General features: G+C 37.4%; 1 protein-coding gene across 10 annotated transcripts in view; it reads left to right on the forward strand.

The window, feature by feature from the left end:
- Positions 1 to 16,323, forward strand: part of LOC134749997 (glutamate-gated chloride channel) — a 43,332-nt gene that overhangs the window by 15,779 nt on the left and 11,230 nt on the right. For 4 of the 10 annotated variants that reach the window (XM_063685168.1, XM_063685091.1, XM_063685531.1 and 1 more), the window contains exons 3-4: positions 5,308 to 5,420; positions 13,547 to 13,617. In XM_063685168.1, the coding sequence (XP_063541238.1) occupies positions 5,308 to 5,420; positions 13,547 to 13,617 (184 nt within the window). Of the gene's footprint in view, positions 1 to 5,307; positions 5,421 to 10,165; positions 10,234 to 12,745; positions 12,814 to 13,546; positions 13,618 to 16,323 lie in introns of all 10 variants that reach the window. The other 6 variants (XM_063685470.1, XM_063685316.1, XM_063685747.1 and 3 more) reach the window with 2 other exon arrangements.

Here is a 16,323-nt window from a genome sequence, read left to right on the forward strand (position 1 = left end):
CAGGGGCCCTTCCATGGCAGATTTGATTTGGTCAGTCCATCGCATAGGTGGCCTTTTACGCGGTCTTACTCCGTTTGCTCTATATACCCTGCACCACTAGACGCTCGATGGAGTCAAGTACACTACACTCAGATAAAATTATGTATTAGCACTTTAATATAATACAATTTCAGTCGTCAAGACCAAAATCATTTTTTTCTACGTGTTTGCGTGTTACCGTTCCTCAAACCACCAACGGTACAGCAGATAACTTGGACGTAGCTTCAATATACCTACAACTCCCTTATGGAAAGGAAAAAAATAACGAGTCCTGGAGGGAAAGTGCCTTAAAACCTTAAGTTAGCTCATTTTACTTAAAGGAAACATTATTCTATTTTAAAAAAGAAACAAAACTGCATTCAAATATTTTTCATTTTTTTTATTTATTTCGCTTCTAAAGAAAACTGTCGGACGTCCCGGCCAACCCCGGTCTGGGCGCAGACCGTTGTAGCCGTAAGTCATTCTTTAGTTTAGTTAGGCTGCAAATTCCGTTTCGTCCCAAAGGAGATCGCGAATAGAATCGTCCTGATTTCATAAACCCGTGAGAAATTCACCGATATCTATATTTTCATTACAAACATCAAACATCAGTAATGGGTGCGATACCATCGACTATTAGGGTTAATTCGGGGTACAATCGTCCTTCATTTAACTTTTATTTAACAATCGGGTTTCCTTGCGGTGGTGTTTCCGTCCCGAACGAGGTGAACAATAGTTGGTGGTATTTGTAGTTACTATACAATTAGTTACTGAAAGCCATTTTTTATAACATTTGAAAAGGAGGAAGTTTTCCCAAGTTTCATCGCTTGTGGATTTGATAGGTAATGTGACCAAAAAAACAACGACACCATAATTGTATATACCATATTCTATGAAATAAATTTATGAACTATAATTTAAGAAGATAAAGTTACTCGTAATAACGAAAGTTGTCTTTTATAGATTTGTCCCAAATCTAATACTGTGAAATTTTCAACTGTCTAGCTATCACGGTTCATGAGATACAGCCTGGTGATAGACAGATGGACGGATAATTCGACATTTAGAGACTGGATACATCTCTAACAAAGTATCTAATATTTCATTGATTCCATATTTGTAATTGTTGTTTGTAATTTTTTGGTTAATTTTATTTGCTTGTAAAAATTTACATGTAAAAGTGCCCCTGTGGCCTATTTGCTGAATAAATGTTTGATGTTTAATGGAGTCTCAGTAATAGGGTTCCGTTTTTACCCTTTGGGTCCTAAAAATTAAACAAATATTATTTAAATATACACTATTTGTAAAGTTTATTTGAAAAATCTACGTGTACGTATTTTAATAAAAAAAATAGTATAACGTCTTAGACATGCAGTCAAATAAATCATATCACAAATAGATAGATAGGTTTATTTATTGGTACTGATCATCATCATCATCATCATCATTGGCCTTTGCATCTATTGCAGACGATTTATGATGTAACACCGGATAGACACCGTTTTTGGTGGCTAAACAGACCGATGCGAGACCGACATGGTCTACCACAGGCCTGACAAGAGAGATTTGCTGAAAACGGTACTGAGACGCGTTGTCGTCGTATTTTTCCTCTTGTCAGCGAGTGCGGCGAACCAGGTCTCATCGCAAAACTTGCGACCTTCCACAACATGTTTGCGCCATTCCGTCCGCTGTTCTGCGAGCCTCTCCCAGTCTCGGTGGTCGATATGGAAGGCAATCATGTCCCTCTTTGCACAATCTTTAAAGCGAAGCAATGGCCTCCCAACGTTACGTGGTACTGATCATACACTGTCAACATTGGAATACTCTCTCAATGTCATAAAATGTAAAGAATGTCGTTGAGGATTGTCTGGAAAATTGGAAAATTATCACAAATTTCGGGAGCATGGGTTTAACGTAAAACTAGAGACACTGTCGAGCGAGGACGCGACGGAATCCGACCACTAAACGCCGGATATATTGTGTTATCTTTGAATTTATACTGGTTATATCTAGTGGACGTAATAATGTGGTGTCGGTTGAAAGGTAAAGGGCCCTCCACACTCATGCGCGAATCGCGGCGCGAAGCCGCGAACGCAAGTGTGGAGCCTAGTTCGCTGATTAGCGAACAAGGCTCCACACTCGCGTTCGCGGCTTCGCGCCGTGATTCGCGCATGAGTGTGGAGGGCCCTTTATGATTAAGATATGTGTATCTGTGGTTAGTTTTATGACTCAACAAGATTTGTATAAACATTACGAATTTAATGCAATAGAACCAATCACCACTTAATGACATGACTAGGTCGTTGATGCGACTTTGATATCGATAGCTAGATACCTAGCTACCCTTTCAAGTTTTACTTATACTTACATACACTAATTGTTACGAAAAAACAGGAAAGTGAAAAGTATTGTTAGTAAATAAGAGAATATTCATAAATGTAAAGCGCGTAGTCAGGCCAAATCTTCTGAGTAGTTTGTGAGTCAAGCTAAGCTAACTCAGCACTATTTGGTAATACAGTGTGAAAGTGTTATCATAAACGTCAAGCTCATGGAGACTATATAAAGGAGCCAAATCTCTATGTATGAAAAGTGTCCATCAAAAAACAGTAATTAGGCGGCGCCACCATACACCGAAATACTACCAAAAACAACCTACGTAATTTGGTCGGGTTATTTGTTGGTTCATGTTATACTCATGTCCCAGAGCCTAATAACTAGCGCCACCGGAGAGATTAGGAACTATTATTTAAAGCTGAAAGCGGTCACTTTTGCAACAATTCTGCCATAAGAGATTGGCATCCTTTCTATACCATCCATAGTCAAGCTATAAAATTATGACGTTTAAAATAACACTTGCACAGAGTGTACAGAGGTACTCTCGAACACGGTACAGAGTTAGCCTGACTATCCGAAAGCAAAGCATATCATTTAAACCACCGTTCATACTCTACGTAGTGACTTTATAGGTTACTTTTATTATGGGACCAATGCCGAAATCGCGAAAAAAAAATTGTCTGTTTTCATACCTACATTCCGGCTCATGTGATGCCGCTGATTTCTATGGGACAGCCAAAAAAAATTTCGCGATTTCGGCATTGGTCCCATAATAAAAGTTGCTCGGTATGACCTATAAAGTCACTACGCAGTTTGAACGGTGATTAAAATTTCAACCTGTATAATATCTGTTGCATATGTGTGCGTGAGTCTGCGTCTACACGCTGAATCAATCAATCAATCAATCATTTATTCATTTCTTGAATGCGGTACAATAAAGATGTAATAAAACAATTTTTGATCAACTTAATATAACATGTTGATAAATATTCACATAAAATACGACTGGTTTCTAGAAAAACTGTTACGGTCCTAACAACTGTAATAACTAGTTCGTTATTTCTGTCCGCATAGTAAACACTCGTACCGCGTTTCAATGGCCGAACTAAGTAGACAGCATGCCAAAACATTTCCAACTATATTACACAAGATTTATTGTTTCATCGTTTTGTTGTTCGCTCGTAACATAATTACAATTTTGATGGGAAAAGCTCATTGATCCAGCCTATAATTATGACGGATTTAACTTTTCCCCTCACTAGCTCGGAAAGCCGTCTTTTATCCTTTAAAACAAGCGGGGAAAAACGCATTTTATCCACTAGTGGGGAAAGTAATTTGACCTTGAATGGAGCGTGTTTAAGTAGCTTGACAGATAACAAAACGTAAAACGCTCATAATAATGGTTCGTTCGATATTAATTATCATTAAATAAATGGTTTGAGAATCTAATAAAAATACCAGATTTAGCTTTATTTAATAATTTTAAGTCATAAACCTTAAAATTCCATAAGAAACGTTAGATTTTTATAGTTGTTAAATATAATTCTGAACGCACAAGTTGAGTCGATGCAATTTCAAAACGCATCGTTGACATTTCATACATCAGAACAGAATGATTGTCAACAAAATTTTTACTTAAACACACTTCTCACCGACTCACGTAAAAATCAGAATTTCCAGTGTTTTCTGTTATAATATCGTACAAAAATAAGTGATTCCAGTGATGAAGATGATCTAACGCCTGTGGATGTTGCAATTTCCTCGCTATAGTGATGGGAAAAGTTTTGTGTTACACACGGGTGCAAAGTTGTATTTTACTTCTCGTGTGTTGAAACACGAGCAAGCGAAAGGATTCTATAGTTGAACCACGAGCGAAGCGAGATAGAATTCCACACTCGCGGGTAAAATACAACTTTGCACCCTTGTATAACAAATAACTATTATTCGGTATACATTACATGCATCAATCTTACTTTAAGCATTTTATAATCTTAATTCAGAAAAACTTTTTGTGTTACGTGCATCGTCTAGTAGAAACTAGTTTTCACTGAAATATTTTTTTGAACAATTAGTGAAAACTAGTTGTCACAGGCGCATTGCGAAAACTACTTTCGACTGAAAAATCACAGTTTAAAGTAGTAGTCACCGAGAAAACGGAAAACTAGTTTTAACAAGTGAAAACACGTTTTTACGTTAACACATGTAACATTTGAGGAGAAAGATATATGCTTATTATTAAAAAATAATATTCCAAATCGGTTCTACGACGAACTTCTGAATGAACGAACAAAAATAATGCAGTCGAATTATTATCAACATATTTCATACCAGACAACAAAGTGCGGGCTTAATTTTTCCATGATATTCCCTCACAAATATCTCATCTAGTTAAGACCTGAAGACGAGATCATTGAATGAGGAGTAAAATAGTTACGTTTGTAGTCATTTATCTGTCGTCACGGCGCCCACGATCGGCGAGCATTTCAAACAGAGCTATTTCTATTTGTTACTGATATTTCAAGATTGAACGTGTTTTTTGTAAAGGCATACAACGAAATCTGTACGAGATAAAAAATTTGAGATAAAAATATGTAACAACATAGAAGAATACTCGTAGCATGCGGAGGCTCCTCTTAGAACTTTATGGTTATCTTTAAAATTAAGTTAAAAAAATATTTAAATTAATAAGCTCCTGAAGATTTCCCTTTTTTTTGGTTCTGTGTCCAAAACAATGAGACTAATAGATCATAAATCAGTGCAACTAATTTGTTTCCTATATTTTGAGACTATTACAAAAATAATATATAAAACGACAAACACATTAACAGATGGCGGAACACTTACACCATACCCAACCTATTATTACACCCCTACCTATCCCTATACCTATTATTACCTGTTATTAGTTTCATAAGTTCCTCTCCTAAAAGAGTTAAAATCCACACTGTCCCACAGATGCCTGAACGCGAAGATAAACTTCAGGGAGAAGGAGAAACAGATCCTGGACCAGATCCTCGGGCCGGGGCGGTACGACGCGCGTATCCGGCCCTCCGGCATCAACGGGACTGGTAGGTGTCTTCTTTATTTACAAGATAACGAACTAGAAGCCCGCTCCAACCGTGCGCGACACACGGGGGAATAATGGACGAACGCGAATCGTGAATCAATGAAAAGATCGGTGATAGTTTTTCTGCTTTCGTTGACACGGGATAAAAAAGTACCTACCAAAAAGGAGGGACCAGCTCCACATTTACGTGCAAAGGCATCACGCCGTGATTCACGCACGAATGAAGAGGGCCTGTATAATCGTTTATTAAAAACGCAAATCGTAACTTAAACTATAATAGTATATGTAGGTATGTAAATGAGTACGAGACATTTTAATTTATACATAGATTGGAGTTTGACAGTCAAACTTTGACTATAAACGATTGTGATTTTGGCTATGGTTCTTAATTCAACCGGGTGTCATTTCGAAAATTGTACCCGTTTTTTGCACTCGACTATAAACTATAATTAACAACTGTTTAAATACAGATCTTTCTATCATTTTAACAGTCTTTAAATAAGTATTCCAAGTTCAGTTGAAATTGTATTGGTGGTAGCAAAAATCTGAACTAAAAGGGCTTTAAACAGGCTGATATTGAGTACTAATAAATATTTATTCCCTTCAATTACCTTGAAACTTATAGAGGTGTATTTATAGACATTTGCTATAACCCAACATCTGGAATAATAACTACTGTTGCTAGTCACTGTTTGTACGGGTTCAATGTCGTAGGAGTAATTTAGGCATATTTTACGATAACTAAAATAGATTACAGCAATATAGGAATAATAACTATTTACTGTTGCTAGTCACTGTTTGTACGGGTTCAATGTCGTAGGAGTAATTTAGGCATATTTTACGATAACTAAAATAGATTACAGCAATATTTTCCTATAAATTGTTTACTACAGTTATTACGTTTGGTACTAAAGTACATGGCTTAAAATCTACAATTATTTACGGGCATGAAAGTGAAACTAATGCCTTAATTTTTATTGTATAATTACATCGATTATAGTTATCTAAACATGAATCGATGAGGATTAAAAAGTTTGCCTTTATTCCGGGTCATAGTTTTGTTAGTAGTAGTCCGCCCACAATCTCTGCTTTGCCTTAAGGTTGACTGGTAGAGAATGCTTTTGGCATTAAGTCCACCTTTTGTACGATAAGTTTTTCTATTGTGCAATAAATAATAAATAAATAAATAGTTACAATATAATTAATTAAGGCGGTTCCCAGAGCCAGAAGGCAAAACATCTCCTTATATGATAACATTTTTCTAAGAGACGTTGATATTCGTAGAAGTGGAAAAAATATATGTATGTACTTAGTTCTTGATTATATTATCTTTAATTTAAAAGCTTCCGGTACACACTTCGCTCGATACAATTAATTCCCAAAGTAAGTAACTAGGACTTTTAATCCAAATTTACTCGGTTATTTATTATGTGAAACTATAAACAAAAAAAGAAGAAAAAACAATCTTAACTTAAATAGTAATTTTACCGCTTTCGAATTTCGATATTGTAAGGCAACGTTTTTAAAATAAATAAAAATCGACAAAATTGGATCAAAATTTACACTTGGCGCGCATGGTCTTTCCCGTTCTTTCTTGCGAAATGTGATAGTGATAGCGGCAAACGGATGAAATGGCCTTAATAATCTTATAACATAACACTGCTGATGAATACAGTTTTCTAAATATACGTATATATTAAAATAAAAGCCTAAATTAATTAATTAGCTTTTATTCAATACACGTATTTTTACAGTTAAATTACAATGACAGTCGGCGTAGTCTATGTCACAGAGCGGGAGAACGTTCCGTTACTCACACGTATTATTGTACATAATACCTTCCGTAACATATCGGCACAAGAATCAAAGCTGAGAGGTGTCTTCCGCAATAACCTTTTAGTGGAAGCGACAGGAAGCTGCCGCGGGAAGGCATTACCTTAAGTACCTACGTGAAGGAACGCGGTGAAAAAAATGCCTTCCTCGTTCATTTTTTATAAGGTGCGGCTTTCACTTTCACGTGGCCCTTTTGATACTGTAGTTAACTTAAATGGGAAAGTAATAGACTTTAAATAGGTACTTGATTTTTTGTAGCTTAGAATAAATTTAAAAGTGGAAAGATTACTGCCTTGGGTGAGAGTTGAATTCTAAGCTTAAGCTTGGTTCGCAGACGTTTCTGCTTGTTAAAAATTAGTTTAGGATCTTAACTGGTGAATTTTTAATATGACTTGGAACTCCGGTGGCCGTTTAAGAAGTGTAACACTTACGGTAGATGTCGCTAGGGTCCCCTAGACCCATATAGTGGGAAGATTTGCTAACTATGGATGAGGTCTTGGTGGCTCAGTTGGCAGAGCGCTGGAGTATCGATCCAGAGGCCGTGAGTTCAAGTCTCACCCAAGGCAATAATTTTTCCACTTTTAAATGTATTCTAAGCTTATGTTTGTTGCTTACTCGACTTTTGAATGTGAAATTAATAAATCGCGTATTAGAATTTTCTTTTAATCCGAAGTCTTAGGCTTTTGTGTTTTACAATATTCGTGACGTTACTGACCTGGATACAGGGAACAGTCATTACTTTTATTGAAATATGTTCGTTAAGAGTTCCCGGAAAGCCCGACCGAATTGCACCTTCCCATACAAACGTAGTTCCGCTCTCATTTTAAAACTACGTGTTGGATTGTAATGAAACTTTGCACATACTATAACATGAGGTATATCTACGTCTGAAATTAGTTTATATAGCTCCAGTTTATAAAACAAACGAAATAGAGCAAAAACAAATTTTGCATAAAAAACTTAAATTCGCTAAAACGCTGTATTTTTTTAACTATGGTATCTGAAGCTACATAAACTAATTATAGACATAGATATACCTTATCCTATTGTAAGTACAAAGTTTCAGAGCAATCTAGCTACTCGTTTTAAAATGAGAGCGGAACTACTTTTGTATGGAGAACCGAGCTTGCCGGGGAGGACCTTTAAGATCTTAATCACACGCACGACCTAAACGACCTTGTTAATATCAAATTAGCCAAATAAATAAAGTAATACTAAGTTAAACGACTATTATAGTACAAAAATTCAACCAGTTCACGACAATTTAATACTCTTTAGATACGAAATAAAAAAGAATCCGTACGCTATAAAAGAAGAAGTACAATACTAGACAATTTGTCACTTTAATAATATCGCAAAAAAGATTGTAAGAAACTTTTCACGGCTGAAACACTTTTATAACTTAGTACTTATTTTCAGCCTCGTCATGTACCGACAAAAGCATTCCTTTCCCAAGAGCTCTTTAGACAGAACCGACAGTCATGGCGTCTGGTTATTCTTAGATTAATATAAGTGTGTTAGAGGAAGAACACTTAAATAAAGAATGACAGGATAAATTGAAAAGATTTGTAGGTGAGAACTTTTTTACTACAAGCAGCAGTGAAGACGAAAGTGGAGGACCCGCGCGAAACGCCTTTTCATAAATTTTCGTCTCATTTTCCTCTGGATATTAACATTATTGAAAATATTTTAACACAATTTGTTGTATATCAAACACAGCTATGCCCTGCGTTAGATTTTTTTAGAATTTTTAATTATTATAAGTGTTAGGAGCATTTAAAAAATTGTATGAAATCTGTTTTTTTGCTTCTAATTTTTACAATAATCAAAAAATCGAAAAAAGTCAAACGTAGGGGCTATGGTCAATATACATCAAATTATGTAAAAATATTTACCATAATGTCAATATCCAGAGAGGAATAGGGACTACGTATGGAGAAGCGACCGTCTCCTTTCCTCTTAATGTTTTGAATGGAAAATGGTGATTGTTTAGACAATGTTTGATAACCGATGAACATACTGACCAGAACATGAACCTGGCAGAAAAAAAACATAAGACAGTCTGCTGAATCGTTTATATTGTGGAGTCAGCAAATGACTAAGTTATTTTTAAAGGGGCCCACTGACTATCAGTCCGCCGGACGATATCGGCCTGTCAGTTAGAACAAAAATTTGACAGTTCCGAACAACTGACAGGCCGATATCGTCCAGCGGACTGATAGTCAGTGGGCCCCTTTAGTATATAAATGGAACAGCGGTTAATAAATTGCCGATTAAATTCAGTTCACCCGTTTAATAACAAATGGGTTGATGTAAATTGATTTAGGTGGCAGTTTACTATTTACGCCAGTCTGGGACCATTTGTCACGTCGACGTCTTCATAATGCACGCGTTTGGTGCGTATCAATTAATCTAGCCTTTTACTACAGAATTTATGATGAGACATTATTAGTTATGTTATGGTTTGGTTCCCTGTAAACGGTTTGTATGCTTTGCAATTCTTGGCAATTGGAATCTCGACTATTTTCTTACTATGCTGAATAGATGATACTAAGACGCAATTTTGCTAACGTACTTGCTACTGCATATATCCATTGCCAATCAATTATATGTCGAAAAAAAGAGTCCTGCAATATAGCTTAGTTTAGCTATTGGAGTTTAGCGTTAAATTTACAGAATCTTTCGTCTGATAGTAAAAGTGCAACTGTTGGATCTCAGAGTTTGGCAATGACAATGTTTAGTACCTGACGGATCGATCTAGGGTGGCGAGAGGGTCGCACGCTATGGATACTGCTATACGCATATTTCTGGCGAACTCTCCCCATCCTAACACAATGGGCTAAAGCCGTCCTAGGTACTAGCAATGGAGCATTCTAAAAATACATTTTGCTGTTGTACTATGTTTATCGCCAGATGGACCCGCTGTCGTTAACATAAATATCTTCGTACGAACAATTACTACCATAAGCGACATAAAGATGGTTAGTAAGACGACATAATCGTTGTTCGTAGTCGGTAGCGCTTCACGATAACTCGATAAATTATCACCGAAACGTGATACATTCGGAAAGGATTTGTAAGGAAAATTTAATGTTTAGGTGATATTTTTTTGGAAATTTTTCGAGTTTTTCGTGCCTTAGATTACGCACCACTCCGGGCGAATGTCAGGGTGATTCAACTCGATAAGGACTGTTCAATAAATATTGACGAAAGGACTAACCGGTCATGCTATTCAATCGCAAAAAAAAAAAACTAAAATTCGTTAGTTAATTTTCTATCGGACGAGATGTAAACACTATTCAATATCTTTTTAAATTAGATCTAAGTACGTAGATTTCAATACAGGTTATAAGTTATGTTTTTCGTCAATATTGGGATAGTTAGGTGGGCGGTTGAACCACTCAAGCATTTCTCGCGACGTGCCGCCGGTTGTGATTGCCGCTCGGCGACAAACACAACTGAGTTTAAGTAGTACGGGTTACGATTTTCTGTGTTTTTCATCTATTTTTGTGTGCTAGGTAACACGGACTTTCAAGATGAGCGTTTCACCTATCCTAGCTTTTAACATCTTGAGCGTCTGCCTACGTGATGTTTTTTACAGATATTAACATTAGTTTTCACATTTAGTCAGCCTGTGAGAACTCTTGTGTACCTGTAATTAGAGATAAATAGGTATTTTGTATATTTTATGTTGCTACGAACCGCTCGAGTGCGGGCGAGCCTGAAACACCAAAGAGCAAAATTGTATTTTCATTAGATCGCGGCGTCTCGGTTAAAAAAAATAGAAATATTTTAACGGATAACAATCGCTTGTTTTATTTTTCGTTCGAGTCGAATGGCGTTTTTCTTTGCACAGTTGTTTGCACATTTCTAACCGGGGTTTTATTTGAAGTCAAATTTTATTTGTTATAAACGGAAAAGGCTTTTGTAAGAAAAGGGTTGTATGGTGTTTACGTGTCATTTAAATAACCTTTTTTTATAAACATACGCTTCATTGTTCATTTTAGGTCCATGATTCGGCCTATAAAGGAAAAACTAGTTATTTTTTCATCAAATCCGACAATCAGACGCTGTAAAATACTTATTTAAATTACTCGAGCGCAAAATTAAATAATGCGTTTTATGTAATCCGTTTAAACATTTTTATTTAAGTGAGCCAAATTATTGTACCAACGATGCCACACGCTATTCGGAACCCGATAAACAAGGAACCCGATTCAGGTGTAACAAGTTGTTATGGGTTTGAGCTGGTTTTGATACGAGCTTGAAGATCGCTCACGCTGATTGCGAAATGAAGTGAAAGTCTTGCGTGAGATGCACGTCAGTCACCAAGACGATCATCGAGGTCTTATCAAAACCAGTTCAAAAGCATAACAAATTGTTATTAGAATCTACCTCAAGGTTTACTAATATTTACTTATTGTGCATCGTCTGTACATAATAATCTAATAGGATATCATAATATTCATTTTCTCATAGTCTATTATTACAAATACTTTATTTCTTTTTATGCAAACGTTTGAAAATGATTGTTGCAATTAAATGTCCATGTCCAAACACTATCTGCTTCAAAACGATAAAAAATGCAGTGCTATTAAAAAATCGATGTCAGGTTGTAAACATGCGACTTTTATCAAGTTGGACTCATATGTAGGTCCCTGTCATGTCATGGGTTGATATTAATATTCAGAGGTTCTGCCCTTAGTCGTGGAAAATGTCGGTTAATCCAGCCTGAGCCGTGTTATTCGTACTCGCACGGTACGGGAACAGTAATTTCCGTTTCATGTCAATCTAGTTCATATCCGGATTTCGTGGAGGAGTTTTCTTGACACGAGGCTTCGTATACATAACACGAAACAGCCAATGAAACATACGTATTTGTTAACTGAAATGGAGCCGGAACAGAAATGTGTTTGATGAAAACGTAACTTTCAATCAAGCGCTTCCTCATTGCCTGATATTTTACCTAATGGCTTATTGTACCCTCAGAATTAGTAGGATTATAGCGAATTGATTCGGTTAGCGTGTACAGCTTTGTAATCCCTTAAAAGCTTTTCATAATGTTGTAAATTTGCTACAGACAGCCCTACATTTTTCAATTTGAAGCCCGCGCACAGCTAAACTTGTGTAAATATGCCTCCGACAGTGCTCAGCTAGATGACATTTTCTTTTCAATTTTAAGATTAAATTTCTGCTCTATTTATTACACTAACACAAATTCCTAGAAACAAGCAAAGTCCGTCAGATGGCTTCTTTAATCCCGGTGTCCATCCGTCCACGTCCTGTTTTGTTTAAATTCACAGATTGAGTTCCATTTCGATGTTTATTTCCCATCAGTTCTCCCGCACGCGCGGGTCCAGGTGAGTCGTTGCTAACATGTTATTTTCAGAGCGACATCACGCAGGGCACATACAATCATTATCGTTATATTTAGGGCTAGCTCCATTAGTCTGATAATTATTTATCAACCGATATATTTTGCTTGGTACTTAGATGGGCCTGCGGTTGTGAGCGTGAATATATTTGTCAGAAGTATATCAAAGATCGATGACGTCACGATGGTAAGTCTCCCAAGCGGACACACTCGTACTCGTATTTAGCCTAAGTACATACATTGGATTACCGGGTCGCCAGGTTACAAGTCAAATGAATGGGCAACTCTCTCCGCTTGAGGAGAGGCTTACCCGCGTTATGTGTAATGTTCATTTTTATATTTATTATTTTTATTCTTCTAATGAATCCCGTTTGGTGTTAACGACCAAAATCGTTTTTTGACACGCGTTAACTGTTTCTATGTTTGGCTCCTCGGTCTCGGTCGAACGACCGGTCCGCTTTTCACCCTTGAGAGCATTGGAAGGGATTTTGTCTTCTAGAACATAGATTTTTTTTGTTTATTTTAGATTGGCTGGTTGTCCTTATGGTTTCATATCAAGAGGCATTTAGCTCGATGAAATGGACTGAATATGTTCGAAGTTAGAAGAATACGTTGGGTCCATTTTATGAAGGTGTAATGTAGCAGTTGGTTTTGAAGTAAACCTACTTATAAAATTTTTGTACTATATTAATATTTTCTCCTAAAAAATCGAAGCATTATACATAACTTTGACTGAAACCACCTGGTAAGATTGCACCCAAATTTTTTAGCATCTGACATTAACTCATTACCCCTCAAAATCTATTTTTCCTTGACTGGTAGCGTAAGCGCCTAGGGGCATATTACATGTCGCATCATGGCTAGGGCTAGGCTGACACAATCCTTATAAACTCTAAGTTTGATATTTTTTGTCACTAAAGGCGAGGCTCCCACGTTAGTGCGAGTCAACCTGTATCTCCGATCTATCAGCAAAATAGATGATTATAAAATGGTGAGTGACTGCACATAACCAAACAATTCTAATACTGACACTTTTATTATTAAACAAAGTCGACGAAAACTCGTCATCTATGACTAAACCTCCGAACTGTAGAAAAAAAATATTGATCACACTGCTTACAAACTAAATAGGTGTACAATAACGGTATTGTATCACGATAGGGATGGGTGACGATAATGTAACTTTGTTTATAATAAAACTGTAATGTTCTTTGGATATTTGGCAATTGCACTTTGCTGAACATTATCAAGCTACCGTGTTTGGATATGTGATTGTGTTTTGTTCATTTATTTACTTTCTTTTGGTTACTTATGTTTTCATGGATGTTTTGAGTTTTGCACTGTCTTATTGGTTTGAAACTATCATACTGTCCGTATTTAACAAAGAAGCGTTGATTGAACCTGCTAACGATTTCCCTGCGATTCAGCCCCCGAACTTTCGTAAGTCGTGTTGAAGATCCCCGTCTGTAACCTGTACATACGTGTCGTAGTTTGGAAAGAGAGTCTCTTTAAGAGACCACTTTGTCAATGTCGCTTACAGTTTTCTATTAAATTAAATAAAAGTCTGAGAAAGTTGTAAGCGAAGGATGGAGTGGCGAATTTTCTACCGACTCACCTAACAGACCCTTTTCTATGTGAACTCTGAAATAACCAACATTTTGTTTTGATTTCACGGTGCGGTGCCGTTCACCCTTTTGTTTATCTCAAGTTATCTTCAAAACATTACTCAAATTCTTTTACCATCGGCTTTCAATACAAACTTCGTTTTAACTATTTTAGTTTGATTATGTTTTTTATTAGATTGATTTTTATTTATTTCCAAGTCACTTAGGAAAAAGACACATGAATTCAAAATTTTGTAATAACACAAACTGATGGACAATTGGCACAGGTAGTGAGCACTGAGAGCTAATTTTTTATAATTAAATTTGAATTTTGTAAGTTAAGGTTCGCACTTACCGGTTGGCAGGACCAATCCGGACCGCACCGAGGGCAGAGGGAGTAAAGTATGTAGTTCATCCAGTCGGAAGACGGCACTTGCTCGCACGCGCCCTCTTTGGGCGGCGTAGTACTCGATCAGCAATCAGCACTTACCCGCAGGCGAGACCTCCGCCGGGAGTGACCCTCGAATCAACACAGCTTGGGGAGCAAGGCGGCCCGCACCTTCCATCTCATGCTTTTATTTCCCTTATATTGATTTCGTATCATGCTTTATTTAACACCTTTCTGTTGTCATGCATTTGAAAAGGATATAAAAACTATTTTGGTCGTATAATATGTACGTGCCGTTGTTACTATTGTCTTGTTCATGTGAATTTGTGTTGTGTAAAAATCGGGATGTACGCCGCGCCCGCACTCGGCAGCTTGTGTCGACCGTCCGACGCTATGTGACCCGCCCCCCCAACGACCGCTAGACGTATCATAGCTCTAGTTAAGCTGGCAGATAACCTGCATGCAGGTAACATGATTGACAAGCATTCCATTGACGAGTGCTCGAGACGGTGAGTAGGTGCGCTTCGCTTCGTCGCACTACCGCCCACTAGCACACTACAAGCATTTCTCCTTAGCGAGGTCGATTTAGATTATTCCAGCGACTTATACAAGTGAGCGCACTAAACACTCTCTTGCCTGCTCAATACTTCCAGCGTCTGCGCAAGAAAATGTTTATTCTAGCCTCCGATCGCTAATAGAACTTGCCGTAGTCACTGGATCAATATCAACCTAACAGACTTACAAAAAAAGGATAGATGCTTTTCAAAAAACCACTGATCTTTTAGTGTGCTACAGGGTAACTCTTACACCTTAGCACGCGAGGTGATCCGTCTTTTTTACACAAACTATACCCTCAATGTGCGAAAGGGATGCGATAAAACCGTGTGTTTGGTTTAAGAGCAAGCACGGCGGCTTTAATTGATCCGGAGTGGCACTTACAAACAACACAACGCACTCGTAATACAATTACTTTGTGACCAACAGTAGAGCTAATAGCACTAGAACTGCCTTCCTCATCAATTAAACGTTGGCTAAGATTCGAAACTAGTAATTATTTCAACGATTCGATTCTTTTTTCGTGATCCTTGATTCGATTTTGTCAGGTCTTAACCCTCTTTTCTAGCTTATATAACCGATATGGGATTAATTTATGCTGCAAAATCAGAATGAAGGAGCACACCCCGCATAATGGCGCGCCAGGTACAACCGTGTCCGACATCCACTGTAGCCTGGTGGTCACCGCTAATGCACGGTAACCGCGTCGTAATGCACGGTATGAGCATGTGTTTGTGTGTGTATTGACAGTATAATGCCCTCGACCAGCCTTAGATAAGACGAAGGAAAAGGCGAACGTAAATGCCTCGCTGGCAGCGCGCCAAAAATGACTAATACATTCATGATCCCAAATTCATCAATGTCTACGATAGCATCGTCATGCCTCCTCCTTCCTATGAAAGCATAATCATCTACCTCCATTTGTTTACGCTTTTTGACCAACTTTTCTTTCTCAAATCGAGACGGAAAAGTGAGTCAAGTTTCTGGTAGAGCATGTCGTAGCGGTTGATTTTGCAAGCTTCGTTTCGTTGTAAAACTAATTCATTTGACTTGCTCCTGACGTGAGGGACGTGTCCTTGACGTCAGACTAAATTGTTGAGAGAACCTCCGGCATCCCTCCTCCCATTCTAGTGTCTGAAAATATGTGTTT

This window comes from Cydia strobilella, chromosome 1, assembly GCF_947568885.1.
Source record: "Cydia strobilella chromosome 1, ilCydStro3.1, whole genome shotgun sequence".
Taxonomy (NCBI): domain Eukaryota; kingdom Metazoa; phylum Arthropoda; class Insecta; order Lepidoptera; family Tortricidae; genus Cydia; species Cydia strobilella.